Source organism: Rana temporaria (genome assembly GCF_905171775.1).
Source record: "Rana temporaria chromosome 2 unlocalized genomic scaffold, aRanTem1.1 chr2p, whole genome shotgun sequence".
In the NCBI taxonomy this organism is placed as follows: domain Eukaryota; kingdom Metazoa; phylum Chordata; class Amphibia; order Anura; family Ranidae; genus Rana; species Rana temporaria.
This window is the reverse complement of record NW_024404418.1, coordinates 430,911-458,381: the sequence shown is the minus strand read 5'-3', so window position 1 is coordinate 458,381 and position 27,471 is coordinate 430,911. Positions and strand designations below refer to the sequence as shown.

General features: G+C 52.4%; 1 protein-coding gene across 3 annotated transcripts in view; it reads left to right on the top strand.

Annotated features, from left to right (window-relative positions):
* The window catches only part of LOC120921665 (zinc finger protein 300-like), a 41,397-nt gene that overhangs the window by 8,229 nt on the left and 5,697 nt on the right, over window positions 1-27,471 (top strand). The window contains exons 2-6 of one of the 3 annotated variants that reach the window (XM_040334187.1): window positions 947-1,073; window positions 2,007-2,132; window positions 2,690-2,816; window positions 10,931-11,335; window positions 24,807-25,497. In XM_040334187.1, the coding sequence (XP_040190121.1) occupies window positions 951-1,073; window positions 2,007-2,132; window positions 2,690-2,816; window positions 10,931-11,335; window positions 24,807-25,497 (1,472 nt within the window). In that variant the 5' untranslated portion in view covers window positions 947-950. Of the gene's footprint in view, window positions 1-946; window positions 1,074-2,006; window positions 2,133-2,689; window positions 2,817-10,930; window positions 11,336-24,803; window positions 25,498-27,471 lie in introns of all 3 variants that reach the window. The other 2 variants (XM_040334186.1, XM_040334188.1) reach the window with 2 other exon arrangements.

Sequence of the window (27,471 nt, the reverse complement as noted above, 5' to 3'; positions counted from 1 at the left end):
GTTGTCCAGTAGGCGGGGATCACTGTCCAGTAGGCGGGGATGTCTGACCAGTAGGCGGGGATGTCTGTCCTGTAGGCGGGGATCACTGACCAGTAGGCGGTTGTCCAGTAGGCGGGGATCACTGTCCAGTAGGCGGGGATCACTGTCCAGTAGGCGGGGATGTCTGACCAGTAGGCTGGGGGAGTTTTTCACTAGATGGCTGACCGTTGACAAGCAGGTGGGGGGGGGGGCGGCATTTTCCAGGAAGCGGGGATAACGGACCAGTACGTGGTCCCGTAGGCAGGGATCACTAACCATTAGGTGGCCGACCGTTGTCCAGGAGTTGGGGGGGAGGGGGACCGTTGTCCAGTAGTCGGCGGGGGAGACCGTTGTCCGGTAGTGGGGGGCGTTGTCCAGTAGGTGAGGATCACTGACCAGTAGACGGGGCCCTTTTGTCCAGTAGGCGGGGCCCTTTTGTCCAGTAGCCGGGGATCACTGACCGGTAGGCGGGGTCCCTTTGTCCAGTAGGCGGGGATCACTGACCGGTAGGCGGGGCCCCTCTGTCCAGTAGGCGGGGATCACTGACCGGTAGGCGGGGTCCCTTTGTCCAGTAGGCGGGGATCACTGACCGGTAGGCGGGGTCCCTTTGTCCAGTAGGCGGGGATCACTGACCGGTAGGCAGGGCCCCTTTGTCCAGTAGGCGGGGATCACTGACCGGTAGGCGGGGTCCCTTTGTCCAGTAGGCGGGGATCACTGACCGGTCGGCGGGGCCCCTTTGTCCAGTAGGCAGGGATCACTGACCGGTAGGCGGGGCCCCTTTGTCCAGTAGGCGGGGATCACTGACCGGTAGGTGGGGCCCTTTTGTCCAGTAGGCGGGGATCACTGACCGGTAGGCGGGGCCCCTTTGTCCAGTAGGCGGGGATCTCTGACATGCTGTGATATAACGATGTTCTCTCTCCTCTGACAGTGTGATGGCGGCACTCTCCCTTCACTCTCATCCCTTCCCTGAGTCGGCCATCTTGCCTGCGAGTCCATTACCGTCACAGAGGCTGATCAGACATGCTCTGGCGATTCTTCATCTCCTGACTGTAGAGGTGAGTTACCGGGAGGAACCCCCAGAGATCCCACAGATGACACCAAACACGACGTCGTCCTCCTCGGCCCCGGCCTCCTTTTGTGTCTGGTGGGCGTGGTGTTGTGTCCAGTATGGTGGGCGTGGTTTTTGTGTCGGGTGCGGTGGGTTTAGTGTCTGTGTCAGGTTGTAGTGGGTGTAGTTTCTGTTTCCAGTGTGGCGGTTGTGGTGCCTCTGGTGTGGCATCTTTGTATGGTGTGGTGGGCGGGGTGTAGCCGGCCGGTGTGTTGTCTATGTACGGTCTGGTGGGCGTGGTTTCTGTGTCCGGTGTGGTGTCCGGCCATTGTGTTTTCTGGTGTGATGGGCGTGGTTTCTGTGTCCAGTATGGTGGGCGTGGTTTTTGTGTCGGGTGCGGTGGGTTTAGTGTCTGTGTCAGGTTGTGGTAGGTGTGGTTTCTGTTTCCAGTGTGGCGGTTGTGGTGCCTCTGGTGTGGCATCTTTGTATGGTGTAGCCAGCCGGTGTGTTGTCTATGTACGGTCTGGTGGGGGCGTGGTTTCTGTGTCCGGTGTGGTTTCTGTGTCCGGTGTGATGGACGTGGTTTCTGTGTCCGGTGTGGTGTCCGGCCATTGTGTTTTCTGGTGTGATGGGTGTTTTCTGTGTCCGGTGTGGTGGGCGTGGTGTCAGCCGTTCTGTTGTCTTTGTCCGGTGTGGTTTCTGTGTCCGGTGGGCGTGGTGTCCAGCCATTGTGTTTATGGCGGTTGTTGTTTCTGTGTTCGGCGTGGTGTATGTCAGGTCTGATGGGCGTGGTTTCTGTGTCCAATGTGGTGGGCGGAGTGTCTGGCGGATGTGTGGGGGGCGTGGTTTGTCGGGTGTGGTGTCCGGCATGGTAAAACCAGATAGGATGGAGAGATGATTGGGCGGTGTCCAGGAAATGACGGTGGTCCTCCTCTTGCAGGGTGACGCTGTGACGTCGGCGGACGATCCCCTCTCCATGTCACATGACAGAAGACTTGATGAGAAGAAGGTTGTGGTGGATCAGATAATGAAGCTGGTCCTGGGAATCCTCCATTTACTGAATGATGTAAGAAATATTCCATCCTCCCGAGTGACATCACAGGAGGAGATGACACCATGGTGACACTGAGGGGGGGGGGAGCAGTGTGACGGAATGCTCTCTGTGGGTCGGGGGGGAAGGGTGGGGTGGAGGGTCAGGGGTGATCGGTCGGGGTGAATGTGGGCCTGGAGGGTGGGGGTTGATTGGTCGGGTTGGTGGGGTGAAGGGTCAGGGTGGAGGGAATGGTGGGGGGGAGGGTCGCGGGGTGAATGTCGGGTGGGGGGGAAGGGTCGGGGGTGGAGGGTCGCGGGGTGAATGTCGGGGGGAAGGGTGGGGGTAGAGGGTCGCGGGGTGAATGTCGGGGGGGGAAGGGTGGGGGTGATGGGTCAGGGGTGGAGGGTCGCGGGGTGAATGACGGGGGGGGGGGGGGGAAGGGTGGGGGTTGATTGGTCGGGGTGATGGATGGGGGTTGAAGGGTCGGGGGGTGAATGTCGGGGGAGGGGGGGAGGGTGGGGGTGATGGGTCAGGGGTGGAGGGTCGGGGTGAATGTCGGCTGGTAAATAGACCTGTGTGTTGGTTTTCAGGGTCCCCACCCCCCAGAACACTCGGACAATCATTTCTCGGAGGAAGAATGGCTGCGATTGGAGAAGGAGCAGCGGCAGTTGTACAGCGAGCTTGTGGCGGACAATGACCAGACTCTGCACACTCTGGGTAATGGTTGCAACCTATACCGTGTCCCTGTACACCTCAGTGCCAGTCCGTCTCACCCTCCTGGAGGTCCCATTGTGTTTTAACATAATCTGACCCTATATCGCTGCTTTACTACAACGATGTGAATTGCACTTTGCTGGCTTTGAGACGAAAGGCAAAATAATAAATAAAATAGTCACGTGACCCGGCTGTTCTCCAATAACGGAGAAGATTCAATGCACTGTGACAGGCCAGGAAGTAGGAATCTCCCGAGTATAGGATGATGGCACTGCCCTGTTACCCCCCCCCCTTCTGTCTGCAGTCCAATCAGAAAGGTTCACTCCTCCTCTCAGAGATGGTAATGACCGATTTCCTTCACATTAGAGAATGAGCCCCAAATATCCGTCCATCCAGGTCAGTCTGAGCGTGTGTATGTCACTCCCATATACCATATCCCTGTACATGTGTTCACTAAGAAACACGTCTAATAGTCTCCCTACTGACACCACCAGTCAATATTTTGTGTGGCCGCCATTATTTCTCTTCCGTTCATGGACGGACACAGCAGCAATTGACCTTAGGGTATTTTCCTCCTTTCTAGGAGATTGACTAGGCAGAAAAACAGCATGTTAAGTGTTAAACACTCCACACAGTATAGTACCTCCCAGGGGGCAGATCCCCCGGGTACATCCCCCCCCCCATTCTCTGTTCTGCAGCCTCAGTTTTTTTCTGCCTAGTGAAAGGAGATGACATGGCTCCTCTGGGCCCATGTGCTCTGGAGATTCGTTTTTTTTTTTTTTGCGATTTTCTTACTTTTTCTTTTCGTTTTCCTGCATTTTTGGATCCTGGGATCTACAATCAACTGCCAACTGGGTGACGGGCTGGATCCTTGTCCCCCCCCCCCCCAAGTTCGGCCATCGAGGGTGTGCCGGCCTTTAGCTACGCGCTGGGCCGTCCACGACATGCCCCGTTGCTCCATGGGTGGCCGGTGAGCTATACGCTCCAGGGCACACATATGACTGGGCTCTATGTCCGTGTCACAGTGCCGGGCCGACAGCCATGCCGTATCTGCTGCAGACGTTGGGTCTGTCTGGAATACCTCCAGCCGGTGGTCGCAGGACGGGTAAGTAGCAGTCCCCTTGCTTCGGCAGGGTGGCGCGGCTGGTGCATTCCTGTGGAGGTCGATTGGGGGTCCGCCCTGCTTTTCTCTCTCCCTTCCTCTCCCTCTTTTCCCCATGTTCTGGGTGGTCGGCCGTGAGGTAGGGGTTCCGCCGGGGGGGCTCCATCCTGGACTGGGGACTGTCTGGTATCGGGGGTGCTGTGTTTGTTTTTTTGCTGTGTGTGCGGGAGGGGCCTGCCCAGGGGTCCCGGGTGTTTGCTGGTGTGATTAGTGTTATTTTTCTGCGCTATTGTGGCCGCCATTTTGCTGGCGCCTTCATTAGTGATCGGCAGCCATTTTCTTGAAGCCTGCATGTTGTTTCTGCATGTCGGCGGCCATTTTGGATGGGGTTTTTGCCTCTAGCGGCTAGAAAATCGGCGCGAACGGCTGCAGCACACTTCCTGAGGGACGGCACAGCACGGACAGCGCTCTGGGGCAGACAGCAGCAGTGCAGCCTGGTCGGGTGGGGGGTCCCTTGTTCTCTGCTGCGGCCAGGAGGGTGACCTGTGGGTCTTGCCTTGCATTCCAAGGGTGGCAAAAGGGGGGGATGGGGTCCAAACCGGATGCTTCTCCCCCAGACATGCCTGATTTAACCCTTAGTGCCCCTGTTCCTGCGGCCTCCATGGATGCTATGATGGCAGTCCTTGAGGCGTTTGTTGCCAGGATTGAAGCGGCGAGTGGCAAGAAGGGGGGTAAAAAGCAGCCCCCACCTTCTTCTGGGGATGCCTCTGACACGGAATCGGGCCCAGCTACTGCTTCCGGCCCTGGTTCTGAGGTGTCAGAGGACGCAGGCCTAGTCCACACGGACAGTGAGGATGACTCTGCTTCAGGGTCAGCGCATGATAGGGCGCTTGTTGGAGCTCTTATCACTGCGGTGCGGGATACTCACTCAAAAACGTAAGGATTTGGCGGAGACATCAGAGACGTCGGTCCCCTTTGGGTTCCGTAAGCCGCCCCGCAAAAGTGTTTCCTTGTGTTCCTTATCTGGAAAGATTTTTGTACAAGGAATGGGATCGGCCGAAGAAAGTTTTGTTCTGTTCTGAAATGCTTTGCGGTCCGTTATCCGTTTGAGGAGGATTTCCTGAATAAATGGATCTCTCCTCCCTCAGTGGACCCCCCTGTGTCCAGACTGAACAAGGGGACCACGTTGCCTGTGGAAGGGGCTCCTGCTTTCTTTTTTATAATATATTTATTTTTTTATAAACAAGGTAGTACAAAGAAAAAAAAATAATAAACACTCATATATACGGTTATACTCTCCTTATTACCCCTAGAGACAAAAATATATATAACCTTCCTTACTGGTAATATTGAGAGAGCACAGACGGGAAAGAGGAAACCCCCCCCCCAAACAAATTCCCCTCCCCCGTCCCCGCTCTATAATCTCATACCTAGACTTTGCTTCATTTAGCATCCGGGTACCTCCTCGTTCCTTAATAAAACCAACATCCCCCTCCTTAGTCTTCTCCCCTAGTGGCCAGAAAGGCCCTCCCATGAGGACCACGTCTTTACATATCTTTCCTGTTGGTGTTGGGCTGTAAGGACTAGTTCTTCTAATCCAGGGATCGACAAATCCCGGACCACGTCTTTACATATCTTTCCTGTTGGTGTTGGGCTGTAAGGACTAGTTCTTCTAATCCAGGGATCGACAAATCCCGGACCACGTCTTTACATATCTTTCCTGTTGGTGTTGTGCTGTAAGGACTAGTTCTTCTAATCCAGGGATCGACAAATCCCGGACCACGTCTTTACATATCTTTCCAGTTGGTGTTGTGCTGTAAGGACTAGTTCTTCTAATCCAGGGATCGACAAATCCCGGACCACGTCTTTAAATATCTTTCCTGTTGGTGTTGGGCTGTAAGGACTAGTTCTTCTAATCTACTTTATCTCTTTGCTTATCCACATCTCGATTGTTGGTGGAAATGGTGATGTATGCAAGCTTTTGCCGCATCTAAGAGATACCTACTTGATTCCCTGTGTGCCTCCTCTGGTATTTACATGCAACAGGAACAATTCTGGATCTTCTGGTATCACTTGTTGGGTGCAGATCTGTAAGATTCGTTTAATCTCCAGCCAAAAACTTCTTATCCTGGGACAGTCCCAAAGAATATGTAACATGGTGCCCTCACTTCCCTGGCATCTCCAACACTTTTCCGAGACATCTGGGAAGATTTTATTGCATTTTTCTGGTGTCCTTTACCATCTCGATAAGATCTTAAAATTAGTTTCCTGTGTTTTCGCGCATATCGATGTTTCATGCGCACGTCTGTACATACGCTGTCGCTGCTCCAGGCTAAATGTCTTTCCCAATTCCTGTTCCCAATCTTGAAACGCATTTCAGGGGATAACTTCCTACTTGTGCTAATAATTTGTGGCATACTGAGAGGGTATGTGTTATTGCTCCCTTTTCAGAACAGTTTCTCGAACCTTATGAGAGGTCTGTCGAAGTTCCCCGGGTTCGGGAGAGTGATAAGGAAGTGGGCCATCTGTAACGCATTCCAGAATTTTAAGCGGGAATTTCTGGCGTCCTTGGATATCAAGGATGCGTAGCTGCATATCCCCATATGCGCAAAGCACCAGAGATTTCTGCGCTTTGTGGTCGGAGAGGACCACTTCCAATTTGTGGCCCTCCCTTTCGGCCTGGCCTCGGCACCACAGGTTTTCACCAAGGTGCTCGCCCCGATTCTGGCCCTGTTGAGGCAGCGAGGGATCGCTATTGTAGGATATCTGCACGACCTTCTCCTGAGAGCTTCTTCAAGCTCAGAGTTAGAAGAGGACGTGTCTATCACCTGCCAGACCCTCCGGGAATTCGGTTGGCTGCTGAATGTCCAGAAGTCAGTGTTGGTATCGTCTCAGCGGCTGGAATACCTGGGGTTGGTCCTGGATTCCTCAGAGGCGAGAGTTTTTCTTCCCACGGAGAAACTACAGACACTGCAATCTGCGGTGAGGTGGTTGGCGACCCAGAAGTGGTCGTCGCTTCGCTTTTGCATGCGAGTTCTGGGTCTGATGGTGGCCTCCTTCGAGGCGGTTCTGTATGCTCTATTCCACACTCGAGTGTTAAAGAGAAATTCAGTCACGTTGGGACAAGCTCCCTTCGTCTCTGGATTACCAAGTCCGGGTGAGTCGCCTGGTCAGGTCCTCCCTAGTTTGGTGGCTGACGTCTCCGCTGCTTCGGGCCGGGAAATCTTTCCTGCCATGCCATTGGACAGTGATCACGACGGATACCACTCTCTCCGGCTGGGGGGTAGTCTGGGGTGTTCAGTCAGCCCAGGGGCGCTGGACTCGGGAAGAGTCTCGCCTGCCAATCAATGTCCTGGAGCTCGGGGCGAGCTGTGCCTCTCCAAGTGGTCTCTGGGTCTGCAGGGCCGCCCGGTCAGCATTCAGTCGGACAACGCCACGGGTGTGGCGTTTGTCAATCATCAGGGAGGCACACGGAGCTTGGCTGCAGCGGCAGAAGTCGCTCACATCCTCCGGTGGGCTGAAAAGAATGTTCCGGCTCTTTCGGGCCGTGTACATTCCGGGCGTAAAGAACTGGCAGGCGGACTACCTAAGTCGCCAAACCCTAGACCATGGGTCTTCAAACTATGGCCCTCCAGTTGTTCAGGAACTACAATTCCCATCATGCCTAGTCATGTCTGTGAATGTCAGAGTTTTACAATGCCTCATGGGATGTGTAGTTCCGCAACAGCTGGAGGGCCGTAGTTTGAGGATCCTTGCCCTAGACCAAGGAGAATGGTCGCTACACCCGGATGCGTTTCAGAGTCTGTGTCTGAAATGGGGCACTCCGGACGTGGATCTTCTGACGTCCCGTCTCAATCGGAAGGTGTCACGGTTTGTGGCCAGGTCAAGAAACTCGTGGCCAGACGCGTTGGTGGCACCGTGGGGTCACTATCGTCTAATCTACACCTTTCAACCTCTGAAGCTTCTTCCTCGTCTGCTGCGTAGAGTGGAAGCCGAGGTGATTCTAACAATCCTAATTGCTCCGGATTGGCCGCGCCATCCCTGGTACACAGGTCTGGTGGCAGACGTTCCTTGGCGCCTGCCTCTGAGAGAAGATCTTCTGTTGCAGGGTCTGATCTTTCACCCTGCTTTACAGTCGTTGGCTTTAACGGCGTGGCTGTTGAGAGCCAGGTGCTGTTGGATCGAGGTCTGTCGGACTCAGTGATCTCTACCATGCTACGGGCGCGGAAGTCTACCTCACGGAAGATTTACCATCGTACATGGAAGGCTTACATCTCTATGTGAGGAGATGAATTGTCACCCCCGTACATACGTGATGTCCCGGATTATGCTGTTCTTACAGCGTGGAGTGCATCAGGCTCTCGCCTTTTTTTTTTTTTTGATGTCACAATGTAGAGAATACGATTTCCTATCATCTGTGCCCAGTCTTGCCACACACACATAGTTAATCCAGCTCTGAGCAATCCTCTTTTATTGTTCAGTGAAAATTAACAGACTTCCAGATAAAAACCTGTCTAAATAAAAAGTCCTTTAAGTCCCCTTGCTTCGAGTGACAGGGTTTTTACATATCTCGTGCACTAGCTTGGGCACATGCACATTCCTGGATGTTTATCATAATATTGGGGGTGATCCACAGTTCATTGTGAGAGGTAATGTATGTCACTCGAAGAAAGGGGTGGAAAGGACTTTTTATTTAGACAGGTTTTTATCTGGAAGTCTGTTAATTTTCACTGAACAATAAAAGAGGATTGCTCAGAGCTGGATTAACTCTGTGTGGCAAGACTGGGCACAGATGATAGGAAATATTATTCTCTACATTGTGACATCAAAAAAAAAATATAATTTTTCTCTTCTGTTCATGGACGGACACAGCAGCCTTTGACCTTAGGGTTATATCCGCTTCCTTCCAGGAGAGTTAGGCAGAAAAAAAACACTTTAAGTGTTAACAACACTTTCCTCAGTACAGATCCTCCCAGGGGGCGTGGTCCCCCGGGTATAACCCACACCCTGCCTCAGCAGCCCCAGTTTCTTTCTGCCTAATGTCAGGAGAGGAAAGACACTCTGGAGTCTTGTACTCTGGATTTTTTTTTCGCTTTTTATTGTTTTGTTCCTGCATTTTTGAATCCTGGGATTCTTCTATCAACTGCCGACTGGGTGACAGGCTGGGTCTTGACTCTTGTAGTCCCCCCATGTTTGGCCATCGAGCGTGTGCCAGCCCTCAGCTCAGCTCTGGGTCGTCCGAGCCAGTGTACAACCACCACATCATGTCCTGTGTATAAGACAATGATAATCGATGTCCGAGCCAGTGTACATCCACCACGTCATGTCCTCTGTTATCAGACAATGATAATCGATGTCCGAGCCAGTGTACATCCACCACGTCATGTCCTATCCCAGTTATCAGACAATGATAATCGATGTCCGAGCCAGTGTACATCCACCACGTCATGTCCTATCCCAGTTATCAGACAATGATAATCGATGTCCGAGCCAGTGTACATCCACCACGTCATGTCCTCCGTTATCAGACAATGATAATCGATGTCCGAGCCAGTGTACATCCCCCACGTCATGTCCTCTGTTATCAGACAATGATAATCGATGTCCGAGCCAGTGTACATCCACCACGTCATGTCCTCTCTGTTATCAGACAATGATAATCGATGTCCGAGCCAGTGTACATCCACCACGTTATGTCCTCTGTTATCAGACAATGATAATCGATGTCCGAGCCAGTGTACATCCACCACGTCATGTCCTCTCTGTTATCTGACAATGATAATCGATGTCCGAGCCAGTGTACATCCACCACGTCATGTCCTATCCCAGTTATCAGACAATGATAATCGATGTCCCAGCCAGTGTACATCCACCACGTCATGTCCTCTGTTATCAGACAATGATAATCGATGTCCGAGCCAGTGTACATCCACCACGTCATGTCCTCTGTTATCAGACAATGATAATCGATGTCCGAGCCAGTGTACATCCCCCACGTCATGTCCTCTGTTATCAGACAATGATAATCGATGTCCGAGCCAGTGTACATCCACCACGTCATGTCCTCTCTGTTATCAGACAATGATAATCGATGTCCGAGCCAGTGTACATCCACCACGTCATGTCCTCTCCCAGTTATCAGACAATGATAATCGATGTCCGAGCCAGTGTACATCCACCACGTCATGTCCTCTCTGTTATCAGACAATGATAATCGATGTCCGAGCCAGTGTACATCCACCACGTCATGTCCTATCCCAGTTATCAGACAATGATAATCGATGTCCCAGCCAGTGTACATCCACCACGTCATGTCCTCTGTTATCAGACAATGATAATCGATGTCCGAGCCAGTGTACATCCACCACGTCATGTCCTCTGTTATCAGACAATGATAATCGATGTCCGAGCCAGTGTACATCCCCCACGTCATGTCCTCTCTGTTATCAGACAATGATAATCGATGTCCGAGCCAGTGTACATCCACCGCGTCATGTCCTCTCTGTTATCAGACAATGATAATCGATGTCCGAGCCAGTGTACATCCACCACGTCATGTCCTCTCCCAGTTATCAGACAATGATAATCGATGTCCGAGCCAGTGTACATCCACCACGTCATGTCCTCTGTTATCAGACAATGATAATCGATGTCCGAGCCAGTGTACATCCACCACGTCATGTCCTCTGTTATCAGACAATGATAATCGATGTCCGAGCCAGTGTACATCCACCACGTCATGTCCTCTCCCAGTTATCAGACAATAATAATCGATGTCCGAGCCAGTGTACATCCCCCACGTCATGTCCTCTCCCAGTTATCAGACAATGATAATCGATGTCCGAGCCAGTGTACATCCACCACGTCATGTCCTCTCCCAGTTATCAGACAATGATAATCGATGTCTGAGCCAGTGTACATCCACCACGTCATGTCCTCTCCTGGTTGTTTTTCGTACTGATTCTTCCTCGCCGATGGAGAACGATGAAATCTCACCTCCTTATTCTGGTTCCAGGTCCATTCACTGTGAAGACGGAGACAGTCCCACCCACAGAGATTGAAGAAGTGACTGTGGCTCCAGCAGATGAGGCCACAACCTGCAATGGGAAATTGAACCTGTACCCGGACTCTCAGGCCGACGCCTCCAGGAGCCCCCTCTCCGACTCCTATCAAAACTCCTTTCTAGATGTATTAAAGGGAAGCAGCCTGTCAAGTTTTGCGGCATCTGCCAATCACACAGATTCCAATGCAGGATCCTTTATAAATGACTCGGGCCTTATCACCTACTCCAGAACATTTCCTGAGACATGCAAGGATTCCTGTATGAATACTATAACTGAGGAGCCAGGCATTTCACGGAATCTTCCAGGAAGCGACTTCACCGACCCCTATGTGGCAGGATCATCGGATGATTTCCATGGTGAGTAATGTGCAAGCCTGGGAAGCTGTGTGTGTGGTGGGGATCGGAATCGTATGCTTTAAAGGAATGGGTTAATTCTATCTAACTCTTGTGTGGGGTTCACATTACAATGAAATAGGAAATAGAAAAGCACTGCTCGAATGTTTCTTTTATACATTGGACTTGGGTGGAGTGGCAGAAATCGTTCATATTTCACAGTATGAAGAACTCAGAAGAAGTCCCAGGAAGTATTTCATCCTCAGAGTCCTTTTCCGGAGATCTTCTAGGCCTTTATCGGGGTGCTCCTGGTGCAAGCTTTACCAGGATTATCAGGAATTCTTCTGGAAAGCCTTCCAGTTATTGTCAATCTTTGTAGAAGAAACGAGGTCCTATGTAGATATTGAGTCCCAAATCTGGATGTTGGAGTAATGAGAGCCTGCTAAGACAATGGGTCCCAACCCTGGATGTAGAATAAACCGGGTCCTGCTAAGACAATGGGTCCCAACCCTGGATGTAGAATAAACCGGGTCTTGTCAGATAATGGGTCCCAACCCCAGATGTAGGATAAACCAGGTCCTGCTCAGATAATGGGTACCAACCCCGGATGTAGGATAAACCAGGTCCTGCTCAGATAATGGGTCCCAACCCTGGATGTAGAATAAACCGGGTCTTGTCCGATAATGGGTCCCAACCCCAGATGTAGGATAAACCGTGTCTTGTCAGACAATGGGTACCAACCCCAGATGTAGGATAAACCAGGTCCTGCTCAGATAATGGGTCCCAACCCTGGATGTAGAATAAACCGGGTCTTGTCAGATAATGGGTCCCAACCCCAGATGTAGGATAAACCGGGTCTTGTCAGACAATGGGTACCAACCCCAGATGTAGGATAAACCAGGTCCTGCTCAGATAATGGGTCCCAACCCCAGATGTAGGATAAACCAGGTCCTGCTCAGATAATGGGTACCAACCCCGGATGTAGGATAAACCAGGTCCTGCTCAGATAATGGGTCCCAACCCTGGATTTAGAATAAACCGGGTCTTGTCAGATAATGGGTCCCAACCCTGGATGTAGAATAAACCAGGTCCTGCTCAGACAATGGGTCCCAACCCCGGATGTAGAATAAACCAGGTCCTGCTCAGATAATCGGTCCCAACCCCAGATGTAGGATAAACCAGGTCCTGCTCAGATAATGGGTCCCAACCCCAGATGTAGGATAAACCAGGTCCTGCTCAGACAATGGGTCCCAACCCCAGATGTAGGATAAACCAGGTCCTGCTCAGATAATGGGTCCCAACCCCAGATGTATAAAAAAACGGGTCTTGTCAGACAATGGGTTCCAACCCTGGATGTAGAATAAAACGGGTCTTGTCAGATAATGGGTCCCAACCCCGGATGTAGAATAAAACGGGTCTTGTCAGATAATGGGTCCCAACCCCAGATGTAGAATAAAACGGGTCTTGTCAGATAATCGGTCCCAACCCCAGATGTAGGATAAACCAGGTCCTGCTCAGATAATGGGTCCCAACCCCGGATGTAGAATAAAACGGGTCTTGTCAGATAATCGGTCCCAACCCCGGATGTAGGATAAACCAGGTCCTGCTCAGACAATGGGTCCCAACCCCGGATGTAAAATAAACTGGGTCTTGTCAGATAATGGGTCCCAACCCCAGATGTAGAAAAAAACGGGTCTTGTCAGACAATGGGTCCCAACCCCGGATGTAGGATAAACCAGGTCCTGCTCAGATAATGGGTCCCAACCCCAGATGTAGGATAAACTAGGTCCTGCTCAGATAATCGGTCCCAACCCCGGATGTAGAATAAACCAGGTCCTGCTCAGATAATCGGTCCCAACCCCGGATGTAGAATAAACCAGGTCCTGCTCAGATAATGGGTCCCAACCCCGGATGTAGGATAAACCAGGTCCTGCTCAGATAATCGGTCCCAACCCCAGATGTAGGATAAACCAGGTCCTGCTCAGATAATGGGTCCCAACCCCGGATGTAGGATAAACCAGGTCCTGCTCAGATAATGGGTCCCAGCCCCGGATGTAGAATAAACCGGGTCTTGTCAGATAATGGGTCCCAACCCCAGATGTAGGATAAACCAGGTCCTGCTCAGATAATGGGTCCCAACCCCGGATGTAGGATAAACCAGGTCCTGCTCAGACAATGGGCCCCAACCCCGGATGTAGAATAAACTGGGTCTTGTCAGATGGGTCCCAACCCCAGATGTAGAAAAAAACGGGTCTTGTCAGATAATGGGTCCAAACCCCGGATGTAGGATAAACCAGGTCCTGCTCAGATAATGGGTCCCAACCCCAGATGTAGAATAAACCAGGTCCTGCTCGGATAATGGGTCCCAACCCCGGATGTAGGATAAACCAGGTCCTGCTCAGATAATGGGTCCCAACCCCAGATGTAGGATAAACCAGGTCCTGCTCAGATAATCGGTCCCAACCCCGGATGTAGAATAAACCAGGTCCTGCTCAGATAATCGGTCCCAACCCCGGATGTAGAATAAACCAGGTCCTGCTCAGATAATGGGTCCCAACCCCAGATGTAGGATAAACCAGGTCCTGCTCAGATAATGGGTCCCAACCCCGGATGTAGGATAAACTGGGTCCTGCTCAGATAATGGGTCCCAACCCCAGATGTAGGATAAACCAGGTCCTGCTCAGATAATCGATCCCAACCCCGGATGTAGGATAAACCAGGTCCTGCTCAGATAATGGGTCCCAACCCCAGATGTAGGATAAACCAGGTCCTGCTCAGATAATCGGTCCCAACCCCAGATGTAGAATAAACCAGGTCCTGCTCAGATAATCGGTCCCAACCCCGGATGTAGAATAAACCAGGTCCTGCTCAGATAATGGGTCCCAACCCCGGATGTAGGATAAACCAGGTCCTCCTCAGACAATGGGTCCCAACCCCGGATGTAGAATAAACTGGGTCTTGTCAGATAATGGGTCCCAACCCCGGATGTAGGATAAACCAGGTCCTGCTCAGATAATGGGCCCCAACCCCGGATGTAGGATAAACCAGGTCCTGCTCAGATAATGGGCCCCAACCCCGGATGTAGGATAAACCAGGTCCTGCTCAGATAATGGGTCCCAACCCCGGATGTAGGATAAACCAGGTCCTGCTCAGATAATGGGTCCCAACCCCGGATGTAGGATAAACCAGGTCCTGCTCAGATAATGGGTCCCAACCCCGGATGTAGGATAAACCAGGTCCTGCTCAGATAATGGGTCCCAACCCCGGATGTAGGATAAACCAGGTCCTGCTCAGATAATGGGTCCCAACCCCGGATGTAGAATAAAACGGGTCTTGTCAGATAATGGGTCCTGTAACGGCTACCCATGTAGTGCGAGGGTCTCAGCCGTTGGAGACGTCCTTTTCCCTGGCAAGCTGCGATATGCAGGTACCGCCGGTATATCCCATCGAACGCCCTTCCAAGAAACGAGACGTGCTACGTTTGCAGAGTCAAGCAGGACTGACTTTTATTGCCACATTTTTCCTCCTTATATCTGGGTACACACTGTACAGAGACAAATGACACTCCCCCCCCCCCCCCCCCACCCAGGGGGCCTTCAATACACACACTTTGAAAGAATGACCTTCCCTTGAGCCAATCAGCCGCCAGCCGCTTCGGCTCCTCAACTTAGCTTGATCAGACATTGGAATTCAATTAACCTTTAAAACAATTATCACTCACACATAATCCCCATCAGCATACACCTCACAGGGGGGGTGTTACCTCCACAAAAGAGAGTTCATTAGCTATGCGAAGGGTACATTAGCATTCAGCAGTGAAAGAGACTCTTTGTCCAATTAACCCTTTGAGCTCAGAATACAATGTGGTACATCCAATTGTGACAAGCCATGCAGTTCCTTGTAGTCCCCCTGCATGATGATTATAAATGTCCCGGCAGCATGCATATGTCCGTTACACTACTCCCCTTTTGTGGAACACTCCGGCAGACCCGGATTGATCCTTTTCGGATCAACTTGGGGATGTCCGGTCTGCTGTTAGGGTAAAAGTTCCGTTTGCCTGGACAGTCCGTCGGCCTTCCCATTGGCTTACCAGGCTGATGGTGACGGTGAATAATAGAATTCAGTTCTGGAACAGTCACTTGCTTTGCTCTCTCAATGGCTCCCAAAACCTGTTGCTGATGCTCTTGGGACAGATACGGCACCACCTGGATGCAAATCCCATTTAATCTTTTGACAATTTCCGCCTGTTTGTGCATTTCAATGTTCAAGCCACGGGACATCTCATAATACATGACATAGTGTCGTTGAATGTCTGATTTCTCACTGGCCAACTTGTCACATTCCCATTTTAGACTGTGATATTGTGCCGGATCTACAGTACATGTCGGGGAAGGTAGTCTTACCCGGTTCTCAGCGGCAAGCGGGTTGATTCCAGCAACGCGGGTGGTCACGGCACAAGCAGCAGCAGGTGTAGGTAAATAAGCCGAAGTCAGAGGGCCAATGTCGTTGCCCAGCACCACCTCGGCAGGTAGGTTGTCCATGATACCAACTGTGGTCTTTCCTGACCCGGCTCCCCAGTCTAAGTGCACCCGGGCGGTGGGTACGCGAAATACAGCACCCCCTGCGACCCGGACGGCAACTGTGCGAGTGGACACGTTCTGTGGCTTTACCAGATGTTTTTCAATCAGAGTGATAGTAGTCCCGGAATCTCTTAGGCCTTGTGCTACTTGTCCATTCACTCGTACCTCCTGACGGTGATGCTGACTGTTATCCGGAGAGGCCGCTTGTGTTGGGTCTGCCTCATACCAAATTCCCAGACATTCCTCAGGGCCCCCCTCGGTCTCCAGGCAGTGGGCCGCAGAGGGACGTGATGGAGTGACCTCTGTGTTGGGTGTTGTGCGTCTCCAATTGTTATTTGTAGCTCTCAAAGGGCAATAACGAGCAATATGTCCCGTGTCGCTGCAGTGATGGCACGTCACCCTAGGCGAATCCCGGGGGTAGTTGCTAGGCCCCTGAGGACATGGTGGGGCTGGAGCCCGAAACTCTGGGTGTTGTTGTGACGGTTGGAGTACGCGGTTCTACCTTCTGAGCCAGCCCCATAGTACCCTGGCTTACTTTCCTTGTCTCCGCGTACTCATCTGCTAGCCGAGCCGCCTCGTTTAAGTTAGCGGGACGGCGATCTCGTACCCAGTCTTGTATGTCTGCGGCCAGGTCTTGGAAGAAATGTTCCATTAGGAACAGCTGCAATACTTCCTCCCCGGTGTTGGCCTTGCACCCTTGGACCCAAAGGGATGCCACCCTTTGTAACTGGTTGGCCCATTTCATGTGGGAGTCCACAGCCATCTTCTTGGACTCCCGGAAGCGCCGGCGGTAGGCTTCTGGCGTTACGGCGTATCGGGTTAGTAGCGCCTTTTTAACTTGCTGGTATTGTAAAATATCCTCTGGAGCGAGAGCCCGAAAGGCTTCATTGGCTTTGCCCGACAATTTCCCCGACAAAATAGTGACCCATTGGTCTGGTGGGACCTGGTGTAGTGAGCACTGCCTCTCAAAATCCGCCAAATATCCATCGATTTCCTCCTCACTTTCTACAAAAGCTTTAAATGCAGTGAACGGTATTTTCTTTCCTGTAGCAGCAGGTGGGGGGGTAGGAACTGCAGGTGTAATGGGCTGTCTCGCTCTTACCAGTTCCAGTTCTTGTCCAGTCTTCGTTTGTATCTCCTCCCTTGCTTCCCGAAACAGCTGGTTGATTAGTTCCACGGACGTTTCTGGATACAAGGATAATCTCCGCTGTACAATCCCAGTAATTACATCTTCTTTGCTGACCGGTGCAAGGGGCTCCGTTCCTTCCATGGATCCATCCATTTTGTCCAGCTCCAGCAGTTCAGCTATCAGCTCCCTCCGTGGTCTGTTGCTGGCGCTCCTACCACGACTCTCTAATAAATCTTTCAGTGTGGATCTTTTCAGCCTGGCGTACTGCGACTCCATTCAGCACTTGCTCTTTGGATAAAAGGACCATCCCACTGCTGCCACCAATGTAACGGCTACCCATGTAGTGCGAGGGTCTCAGCCGTTGGAGACGTCCTTTTCCCTGGCAAGCTGCGATATGCAGGTACCGCCGGTATATCCCATCGAACGCCCTTCCAAGAAACGAGACGTGCTACGTTTGCAGAGGGAAGCAGGACTGACTTTTATTGCCACATTTTTCCTCCTTATATCTAGGTACACACTGTACAGAGACAAATGACACCCCCCCCCCCCCCCACCCAGGGGGCCTTCAATACACACACTTTGAAAGAATGACCTTCCCTTGAGCCAATCAGCCGCTTCGGCTCCTCAACTTAGCTTGATCAGACATTGGAATTCAATTAACCTTTAAAACAATTATCACTCACACATAATCCCCATCAGCATACACCTCACAGGGGGGGTGTTACCTCCACAAGAGAGTTCTCATTAGCTATGCGAAGGGTACATTAGCATTCAGCAGTGAAAGAGACTCTTTGTCCAATTAACCCTTTGAGCTCAGAATACAATGTGGTACATCCAATTGTGACAAGCCATGCAGTTCCTTGTAGTCCCCCTGCATGATGATTATAAATGTCCCGGCAGCATGCATATGTCCGTTACAGGTCCCAACCCCAGATGTAGAATAAAACGGGTCTTGTCAGATAATGGGTCCCAACCCCAGATGTAGGATAAACCAGGTCCTGCTCAGACAATGGGCCCCAACCCCGGATGTAGAATAAACTGGGTCTTGTCAGATAATGGGTCCCAACCCCAGATGTAGAAAAAAACGGGTCTTGTCAGACAATGGGTCCCAACCCCGGATGTAGGATAAACCAGGTCCTGCTCAGATAATGGGTCCCAACCCCGGATGTAGGATAAACCAGGTCCTGCTCAGATAATGGGTCCCAACCCCAGATGTAGGATAAACCAGGTCCTGCTCAGATAATGGGTCCCAACCCCCGGATGTGGGATAAACCAGGTCCTGCTCAGATAATGGGTCCCAACCCCGGATGTAGAATAAAACGGGTCCTGCTCAGACAATGGGTCCCAACCCCAGATGTAGAAAAAAACGGGTCTTGTCAGACAATGGGTCCCAACCCCGGATGTAGTATAAACCAGGTCCTGCTCAGATAATGGGTTCCCACCCCGGATGTAGGATAAAACGGGTCCTGCTCAGACAATGAGTCCCAACTCCGGATGTAGTATAAACCAGGTCCTGCTCGGACAATGGGTCCCAACCCCGGATGTAGGATAAACCAGGTCCTGCTCAGATAATGGGTCCCAACCCCGGATGTAGGATAAACCAGGTCCTGCTCAGATAATGGGTCCCAACCCCGGATGTAGGATAAACCAGGTCCTGCTCAGATAATGGGTTCCCACCCCGGATGTAGGATAAACCAGGTCCTGCTCAGATAATGGGTCCCAACCCCGGATGTAGGATAAACTGGGTCCTGCTCGGACAATGGGTCCCAACCCCGGATGTAGGATAAACTGGGTCCTGATCGGACAATGGGTCCCAGCTCTGGATGTAGAATAAACCGGATTCTGCTCAGACAATGGGTCCCAACCCCGGATGTAGGATAAACTGGGTCCTGCTCAGACAATGGGTCCCAACACCGGATGTAGAAGAAACATGGTCCTACAACGACATTGCTACCACTCTGGATGTAGAAGAAACATGATCCTACAACGACATTGCTACCACTCTGGATGTAGAAGAAACATGATCCTACAACGACATTGCTACCACTCTGGATGTAGAAGAAACGAGATCTTGTTCAGCCAAATAAGTCCAAACTCTGGATGTTGGAGAATCGTTCTCGTCTGACACTATGTTCCAACTATGAATATAGGAGAAATAAGGCCCTTCTCAGACACTCCGCACCAACTCTGGAGGTAGGAGAAACGAGGTCCTTCTATGAGGCTGTTCCATCTCTGGATGTAGAGGAAACAAGGACACAATGTGGGAGAAAAAAGATTTTGCTCAGACGCTCAGCACCAATTCGGAATTAGAAGAAACAAGGTCAGACAACTGTGTTCCAAGTCAGGATGAAGGAAAAAAGGCCTAGCTTAGACATTGAGCCCCATGCATGCCACAGGACTCGCCTGTAACTCCATAGGTGTCTGACCCCCTAAGGCCCGGCATGTCACAGGACTCGCCTGTAACTCCATAGGTGTCTGACCCCCTAAGGCCCGGCATGCCACAGGACTCCCCTGTAACTCCATAGGTGTCTGTCCCCTAAGGCCTGGCATGCCACAGGACTCCCCTGTAACTCCATAGGTGTCTGACTCCCTAAGGCCCGGCATGTCACAGGACTCGCCTGTAACTCCATAGGTGTCTGACCCCCTAAGGCCCGGCATGTCACAGGACTCCCCTGTAACTCCATAGGTGTCTGTCCCCTAAGGCCCGGCATGTCACAGGACTCGCCTGTAACTCCATAGGTGTCTGACCCCCTGAGGCCCGGCATGCCACAGGACTCGCCTGTAACTCCATAGGTGTCTGAGGCCCGGCATGCCACAGGACTCCCCTGTAACTCCATAGGTGTCTGTCCCCTAAGGCCCGGCATGTCACAGGACTCGCCTGTAACTCCATAGGTGTCTGACCCCTGAGGCCCGGCATGTCACAGGACTCGCCTGTAACTCCATAGGTGTCTGACCCCCTGAGGCCCGGCATGCCACAGGACTCGCCTGTAACTCCATAGGTGTCTGAGGCCCGGCATGTCACAGGACTCGCCTGTAACTCCATAGGTGTCTGACCCCCTGAGGCCCGGCATGCCACAGGACTCGCCTGTAACTCCATAGGTGTCTGTCCCCTAAGGCCCGGCATGTCACAGGACTCGCCTGTAACTCCATAGGTGTCTGACCCCCTGAGGCCCGGCATGCCACAGGACTCGCCTGTAACTCCATAGGTGTCTGTCCCCTAAGGCCCGGCATGTCACAGGACTCGCCTGTAACTCCATAGGTGTCTGTCCCCTAAGGCCCGGCATGTCACAGGACTCGCCTGTAACTCCATAGGTGTCTGACCCCTGAGGCCCGGCATGCCACAGGACTCGCCTGTAACTCCATAGGTGTCTGTCCCCTAAGGCCCGGCATGTCACAGGACTCGCCTGTAACTCCATAGGTGTCTGTCCCCTAAGGCCCGGCATGTCACAGGACTCGCCTGTAACTCCATAGGTGTCTGACCCCTGAGGCCCGGCATGCCACAGGACTCGCCTGTAACTCCATAGGTGTCTGAGGCCCGGCATGCCACAGGACTCCCCTGTAACTCCATAGGTGTCTGTCCCCTAAGGCCCGGCATGTCACAGGACTCGCCTGTAACTCCATAGGTGTCTGACCCCCTGAGGCCCGGCATGCCACAGGACTCGCCTGTAACTCCATAGGTGTCTGTCCCCTAAGGCCCGGCATGTCACAGGACTCGCCTGTAACTCCATAGGTGTCTGTCCCCTAAGGCCCGGCATGTCACAGGACTCGCCTGTAACTCCATAGGTGTCTGTCCCCTAAGGCCCGGCATGTCACAGGACTCGCCTGTAACTCCATAGGTGTCTGACCCCTGAGGCCCGGCATGTCGAAGGACTCACCTGTAACTCCATAGGTGTCTGACCCCCTGAGGCCCGGCATGCCACAGCACTCCCCTGTAACTCTGTAGTGTTTTTAGAGCAGCTTTTATCCTATATTTTTATTTTATAGAGTAAACTCTTTCAGACCCGGTTCACACAGGGGTGCCATGACTTTGGGGGTGACTCGGCAAGGCGATCTCAAGACGACTTCAGAGGCGACTTGCAAAATTACTTCTGTATTGAAGTCAATGCAAGTTGCCCCCAAAGTCGTCCAAGACTTGAGTTGCTCCTTTTAGAACGGTTCAATTGAACAGAGCGTAGCGCGACTTGTCAGGCGGCTGAGTCGCCCCTGTGTGAACCGGCTCTTAGGGTTAAAGTGTTTGTTACCCCCAAAAAAATAAAGAATTCTGTCCCTTTTAAAGCATGTTATACAGCACAGTGCTGTGTAATTTGGCCCCCTGTATCTCCTGACATCCTGCCTGGCTATACCCTCCCCCCCCTGTAAACTGACCACGGTTCATCATGGCTGCTAAGCCCTGACACCGTAGTCAGTTTACGTGCCTCTCACCCGCGGCTCTCCTTTCTGCTCTCCCCACTTGTCAGATCGTGATAGGGCCGTGCCCCCGCCCCTCCTGCTGCTGAAATAACAGTGTTATTTTCATATCCCTTCTGTGTCCCCCGGTGTGTGTGTGATTTATAAATAAATAAAATGCAGTATATACCTAATTTCAGAGCGCTGCTCAGCGCTCACATTACCAGCTGGGTCTCTCCTCCTCCTCTCTCGACTGATGTCAGCGGAAGAATCTCGTCCCCGCCCGCTGCAGCTGTCAGACAGGGAGAGGAGAGAGCCGGCCGGTCACATCAGGGGCGCTCTGAAATGAGGTATATACTGCATAATGTTATATATAATCTCTCACACACAGGATTCGGACACAGAAGGGATGGGGTGTGTATATATTATTTTGGGTGAATGATAGGAGACTTGGAACAACTGTTAACCTTTTATTGCTGTTTGCTCATTTGGGAGATTTTGCCTCATTTCCTGTCTCAGGCTTCAGACTGGATGGGAAGTTGGGGGGAAATGTCTCCAGTTCCTATTTTTTGATAAATGTCAGGCAGGAAGTGTGGAAATCTGACCAATGGGGACAAAGACCACAATAAATAGAGTGTGGAAGGAAGGAAACATTCAGACAAGGCTTTACCACGGGCCCAGTTCAGGAGTAGGGAGGACAGCCCCCTGCAGTAGAACACACGATAGACGTTTTCCTCCAGCAATGAACAGAAATGATGTTTGCTGTCGGGTTCTATCACTGGAACGAGTGACTCCATCTTGGCCTGTAGATCTGCACCTAAGAGAAAGATGGCAGCCCATTGAGGAAATGATAGCCATGGGCATTTGGCCCATTGATGAAATAGCAGCTGAGGGGAAGGGAACCATGAGAAAATTAGAGCCATGGGGGAGGAGGCCAAATAAGGAAATGACAGCAATGAGGGAAGGGGGCCCACTGAGGATATGGCAGCAGTGGGGAAAGGGGGCCCACTGAGGAAATGGCAGCAATGAGGGAAGGGGGCCCACTAAGGAAATGGCAGCAATGAGGGAAGGGGGCCCACTGAGGAAATGGCAGCAGTGGGGAAAGGGGGCCCACTGAGGAAATGGCAGCAGTGGGGAAAGGGGGCCCACTGAGGAAATGGCAGCAGTGGGGAAAGGGGGCCCACTGAGGAAATGGCAGCAGTGGGGAAAGGGGGCCCACTGAGGAAATGGCAGCAGTGGGGAAAGGGGGCCCACTGAGGAAATGGCAGCAGTGGGGAAAGGGGGCCCACTGAGGAAATGGCAGCAGTGGGGAAAGGGGGCCCACTGAGGAAATGGCAGCAATGAGGGAAGGGGGCCCACTGAGGAAATGGCAGCAATGAGGGAAGGGGGCCCACTGAGGAAATGGCAGCAATGAGGGAAGGGGGCCCACTGAGGAAATGGCAGCAATGAGGGAAGGGGGCCCACTGAGGAAATGGCAGCAGTGGGGAAAAGGGGGCCCACTGAGGAAATGGCAGCAATGAGGGAAGGGGGCCCACTGAGGAAATGGCAGCAATGGGGAAAGGGGACCCACTGAGGAAATGACAGCAATGGGGGAGGAGGACCACTGAGGAAATGGCAGCAATGGGGGAGGAGGACCACTGAGGAAATGGCAGCAGTGGGGAAAGGGGGCCCATTGAGGAAATGGCAGCAATGGGGGAAGGGGGCCCACTGAGGAAATGGCAGCAATGACGGAAGGGGGCCCACTGAGGAAATGGCAGCAATGAGGGAAGGGGGCCCACTGAGGAAATGGCAGCAGTGGGGAAAGGGGATCCACTGAGGAAATGACAGCAATGGGGGAGGAGGACCACTGAGGAAATGGCAGCAGTGGGGAAAGGGGGCCCATTGAGGAAATGGCAGCAATGGGGGAAGGGGGCCCACTGAGGAAATGGCAGCAATGACGGAAGGGGGCCCACTGAGGACATGACAGCAATGGGGGAGGAGGACCACTGAGGAAATGACAGCAATGAGGGAAGGGGGCCCACTGAGGAAATGGCAGCAATGGGGGAGGAGGACCACTGAGGATATGACAGCAATGGGGGAGGAGGACCACTGAGGAAATGGCAGCAATGAGGGAAGGGGGCCCACTGAGGAAATGGCAGCAATGACGGAAGGGGGCCCACTGAGGAAATGGCAGCAATGAGGGAAGGGGGCCCACTGAGGAAATGGCAGCAATGAGGGAAGGGGGCCCACTGAGGATATGACAGCAATGGGGGAGGAGGACCACTGAGGAAATAGCAGCAGTGGGGAAAGGGGGCCCATTGAGGAAATGGCAGCAATGAGGGAAGGGGGCCCACTGAGGAAATGGCAGCAATGAGGGAAGGGGGCCCACTGAGGAAATGGCAGCAATGAGGGAAGGGGGCCCACTGAGGAAATGGCAGCAATGAGGGAAGGGGGCCCACTGAGGATATGACAGCAATGGGGGAGGAGGACCACTGAGGAAATAGCAGCAGTGGGGAAAGGGGGCCCATTGAGGAAATGGCAGCAATGAGGGAAGGGGGCCCACTGAGGAAATGGCAGCAATGAGGGAAGGGGGCCCACTGAGGAAATGGCAGCAATGAGGGAAGGGGGCCCACTGAGGAAATGGCAGCAATGAGGGAAGGGGGCCCACTGAGGAAATGGCAGCAATGAGGGAAGGGGGCCCACTGAGGAAATGGCAGCAATGGGAGTGGAGGACCACTGAAGAAATGACCGTATTGGGGGAGAAGGCCAGTTGAGAAAATGATAGCCGTGGGGATTTGGCCCATTGGGGAAATGGCAGCAATGGGGGAAGGGGGCCCATTGAGGAAATGGGGGAAGGGGACCCATTGAGGAAATGGCAGCAGTGGGGAAAGGGGGCCCATTGAGGAAATGGCAGCAGTGGGGAAAGGGGGCCCATTGAGGAAATGGCAGCAGTGGGGAAAAGGGGGCCCATTGAGGAAATGGCAGCAGTGGGGAAAAGGGGGCCCATTGAGGAAATGGCAGCAGTGGGGATAGGGGGCCCACTGAGGAAATGGTAGCAGTGGAGCTAGGGGGCCCACGGAGGAAATGGCAGCAATGGGGGAAGGGGGCCCACTGAGGAAATGGCATTATTGGGGGAAGGGGGCCTACTGAGGAAATGACAGCAATGGGGGAGGAGGACCACGGAGGAAATGGCAGCCACGGTTTTCTTACATATATTGTCCATGGCTGTGAAAACGCTGGGCCAGCTCACGGCCTCCCTTGTGGGGTGAAGTTTGTATTTTGCAGCATTGCACAGAAATAGGCACATGACAGTCACCCGTTGATGATGTCACATTACCATATCACCAAGAAAAATGTGAAAATGGTGTCGTTTGGAAGATGAGTCTTCAGGTTGTTTATACGGTTTTCTCTATTTCAGTAGAAAACATGGGCATTATGAAGCAGGAAAGGTCTGATCTCCACTTACCGGACTGTGATAATCAGAATGTACAACACAAACGACACATCTCCTTCAAGAACCTAGGACCCTCACCAATGACATCTGTCCGATACCCCGGTCAGAGCCAAGCGGCCCGGACTCTCGGACCCTCACCAATGACATCTGTCCGATACCCCGGTCAGAGCCAAGCGGCCCGGACTCTAACGTCTGATCAGACGGGGACAAAGAAATTCCCAATAAAGAAGCCATTCCAATGTCAGCGATGTGAGAAAAGCTTTAACTGCAGCTCCCACCTGATCGCCCACCAACATGTGCACACTCGGGAGAGACCCTACGTGTGTGAGTGCGGGAAATCCTTCACTCAGAGCTCCAATCTATTCCGCCATCAAAGGGCCCATCGGGGGGAGAGGCCTCATGTCTGCACAGTGTGTGGAAAAGCCTTTGCTCAGAGCTCCCATCTCATCATTCATAAGAGGACCCACACGGGAGAGAGACCTTATATGTGTGCCGACTGTGGCAAAAGCTTCCTCGCCAACTCGGCACTGGTCAGACATCAGAGGGTTCACGTAGGAGAGAAGAAATGTACCCACCTTCCTACCTACCGCAAACCCTCAGCCGAAAAAACACTTCAAAGCCACCTTGTCCTTTCTCAGACGTCCCAGACTGCACCTAGGTGAGCCGAGCTACTCGGACCTTCATCCTAATAAACTTGTATGTCCCAGACTGCCCCTAGGTGAGCCGAGCTACTCGGACCTTCATCCTAATAAACTTGTGTGTCTCAGACTGCCCCTAGGTGAGCCGAGCTACTCGGACCTTCATCCTAATAAACTTGTGTGTCCCAGACTGCACCTAGGTGAGCCGAGCTACTCGGACATTCATCCTAATAAACTTGTGTGTCCCAGACTGCACCTAGGTGAGCCGAGCTACTCGGACCTTCATCCTAATAAACTTGTATGTCCCAGACTGCCCCTAGGTGAGCCGAGCTACTCGGACCTTCATCCTAATAAACTTGTATGTCCCAGACTGCCCCTAGGTGAGCCGAGCTACTCGGACCTTCATCCTAATAAACTTGTATGTCCCAGACTGCCCCTAGGTGAGCCGAGCTACTCGGACATTCATCCTAATAAACTTGTGTGTCCCAGACTGCCCCTAGGTGAGCCGAGCTACTCGGACCTTCATCCTAATAAACTTGTGTGTCCCAGACTGCCCCTAGGTGAGCCGAGCTACTCGGACATTCATCCTAATAAACTTGTGTGTCCCAGACTGCACCTAGGTGAGCCAAGCTACTCGGACCTTCATCCTAATAAACTTGTGTGTCCCAGACTGCACCTAGGTGAGCCGAGCTACTCGGTTTTGAATGAAGCAGAGTGTTCAGAAGTAATTGGTTCATGGTGGGAGGTGGGATCTCACACAGTATGTTCCTCTTCGTCTGGGAGAGAGTGGAGTGTACAGGCGATTGGTTCATGGTGGGAGGTGGGTGGGAGTTAGGAAGTGGAGTGTATAGAAGTGATTGGTTCATGGCAGGAGGTGGGTGGGAGTTAGGAAGTGGAGTGTATAGAAGTGATTGGTTCATGGCGGGAGGTGGGTGGGAGTTAGGAAGTGGAGTGTATAGAAGTGATTGGTTCATGGCGGGAGGTGGGTGGAGTGTAAAGAAGTGATTGGTTCATGGCGGGAGGTGGGTGGAGTGTATAGAAGTGATTGGTTCATGGCAGGAGGGAGTGCAGTGTAAAGAAGTGATTGGTTCATGGCGGGGGGGGGGTGGAGTGTATAGAAGTGATTGGTTCATGGCGGGAGGTGGGTGGAGTGTAAAGAAGTGATTGGTTCATGGCGGGAGGTGGGTGGAGTGTATAGAAGTGATTGGTTCATGGCGGGAGGGAGTGCAGTGTAAAGAAGTGATTGGTTCATGGCGGGGGGGGGGGGGGTGTATAGAAGTGATTGGTTCATGGCAGGAGGGAGTGCAGTGTAAAGAAGTGATTGGTTCATGGCGGGGGGGGGTGGAGTGTATAGAAGTGATTGGTTCATGGCGGGAGGTGGGTGGAGTGTAAAGAAGTGATTGGTTCATGGCGGGAGTTGGGTGGAGTGTATAGAAGTAATTGGTTCATGGCGGGACGGAGTGGAGTGTACATACGATTAGTTCATGGTGGGTGGGACGGAGTGGAGTGTACATACGATTAGTTCATGGTGGGTGGGACGGAGTGGAGTGTACATACGATTAGTTCATGGTGGGTGGGACGGAGTGGAGTGTACATACGATTAGTTCATGGTGGGTGGGACGGAGTGGAGTGTACATACGATTAGTTCATGGTGGGTGGGACGGAGTGGAGTGTACATACGATTAGTTCATGGTGGGTGGGACGGAGTGGAGTGTACATACGATTAGTTCATGGTGGGAGGTGGGTGGAGTGTATAGAAGTGATTGGTTCATGGCGGGAGGGAGTGCAGTGTAAAGAAGTGATTGGTTCATGGCGGGGGGTGGAGTGTATAGAAGTGATTGGTTCATGGCGGGAGGTGGGTGGAGTGTATAGAAGTGATTGGTTCATGGCGGGAGGTGAGTGGAGTGTATAGAAGTGCAGCCCTCAAAATTTCCACTCGCCTACTAGCATTTGGCGAGTGGATTTAAGCTGGGGGCGAGTGATGACAGGGCTGC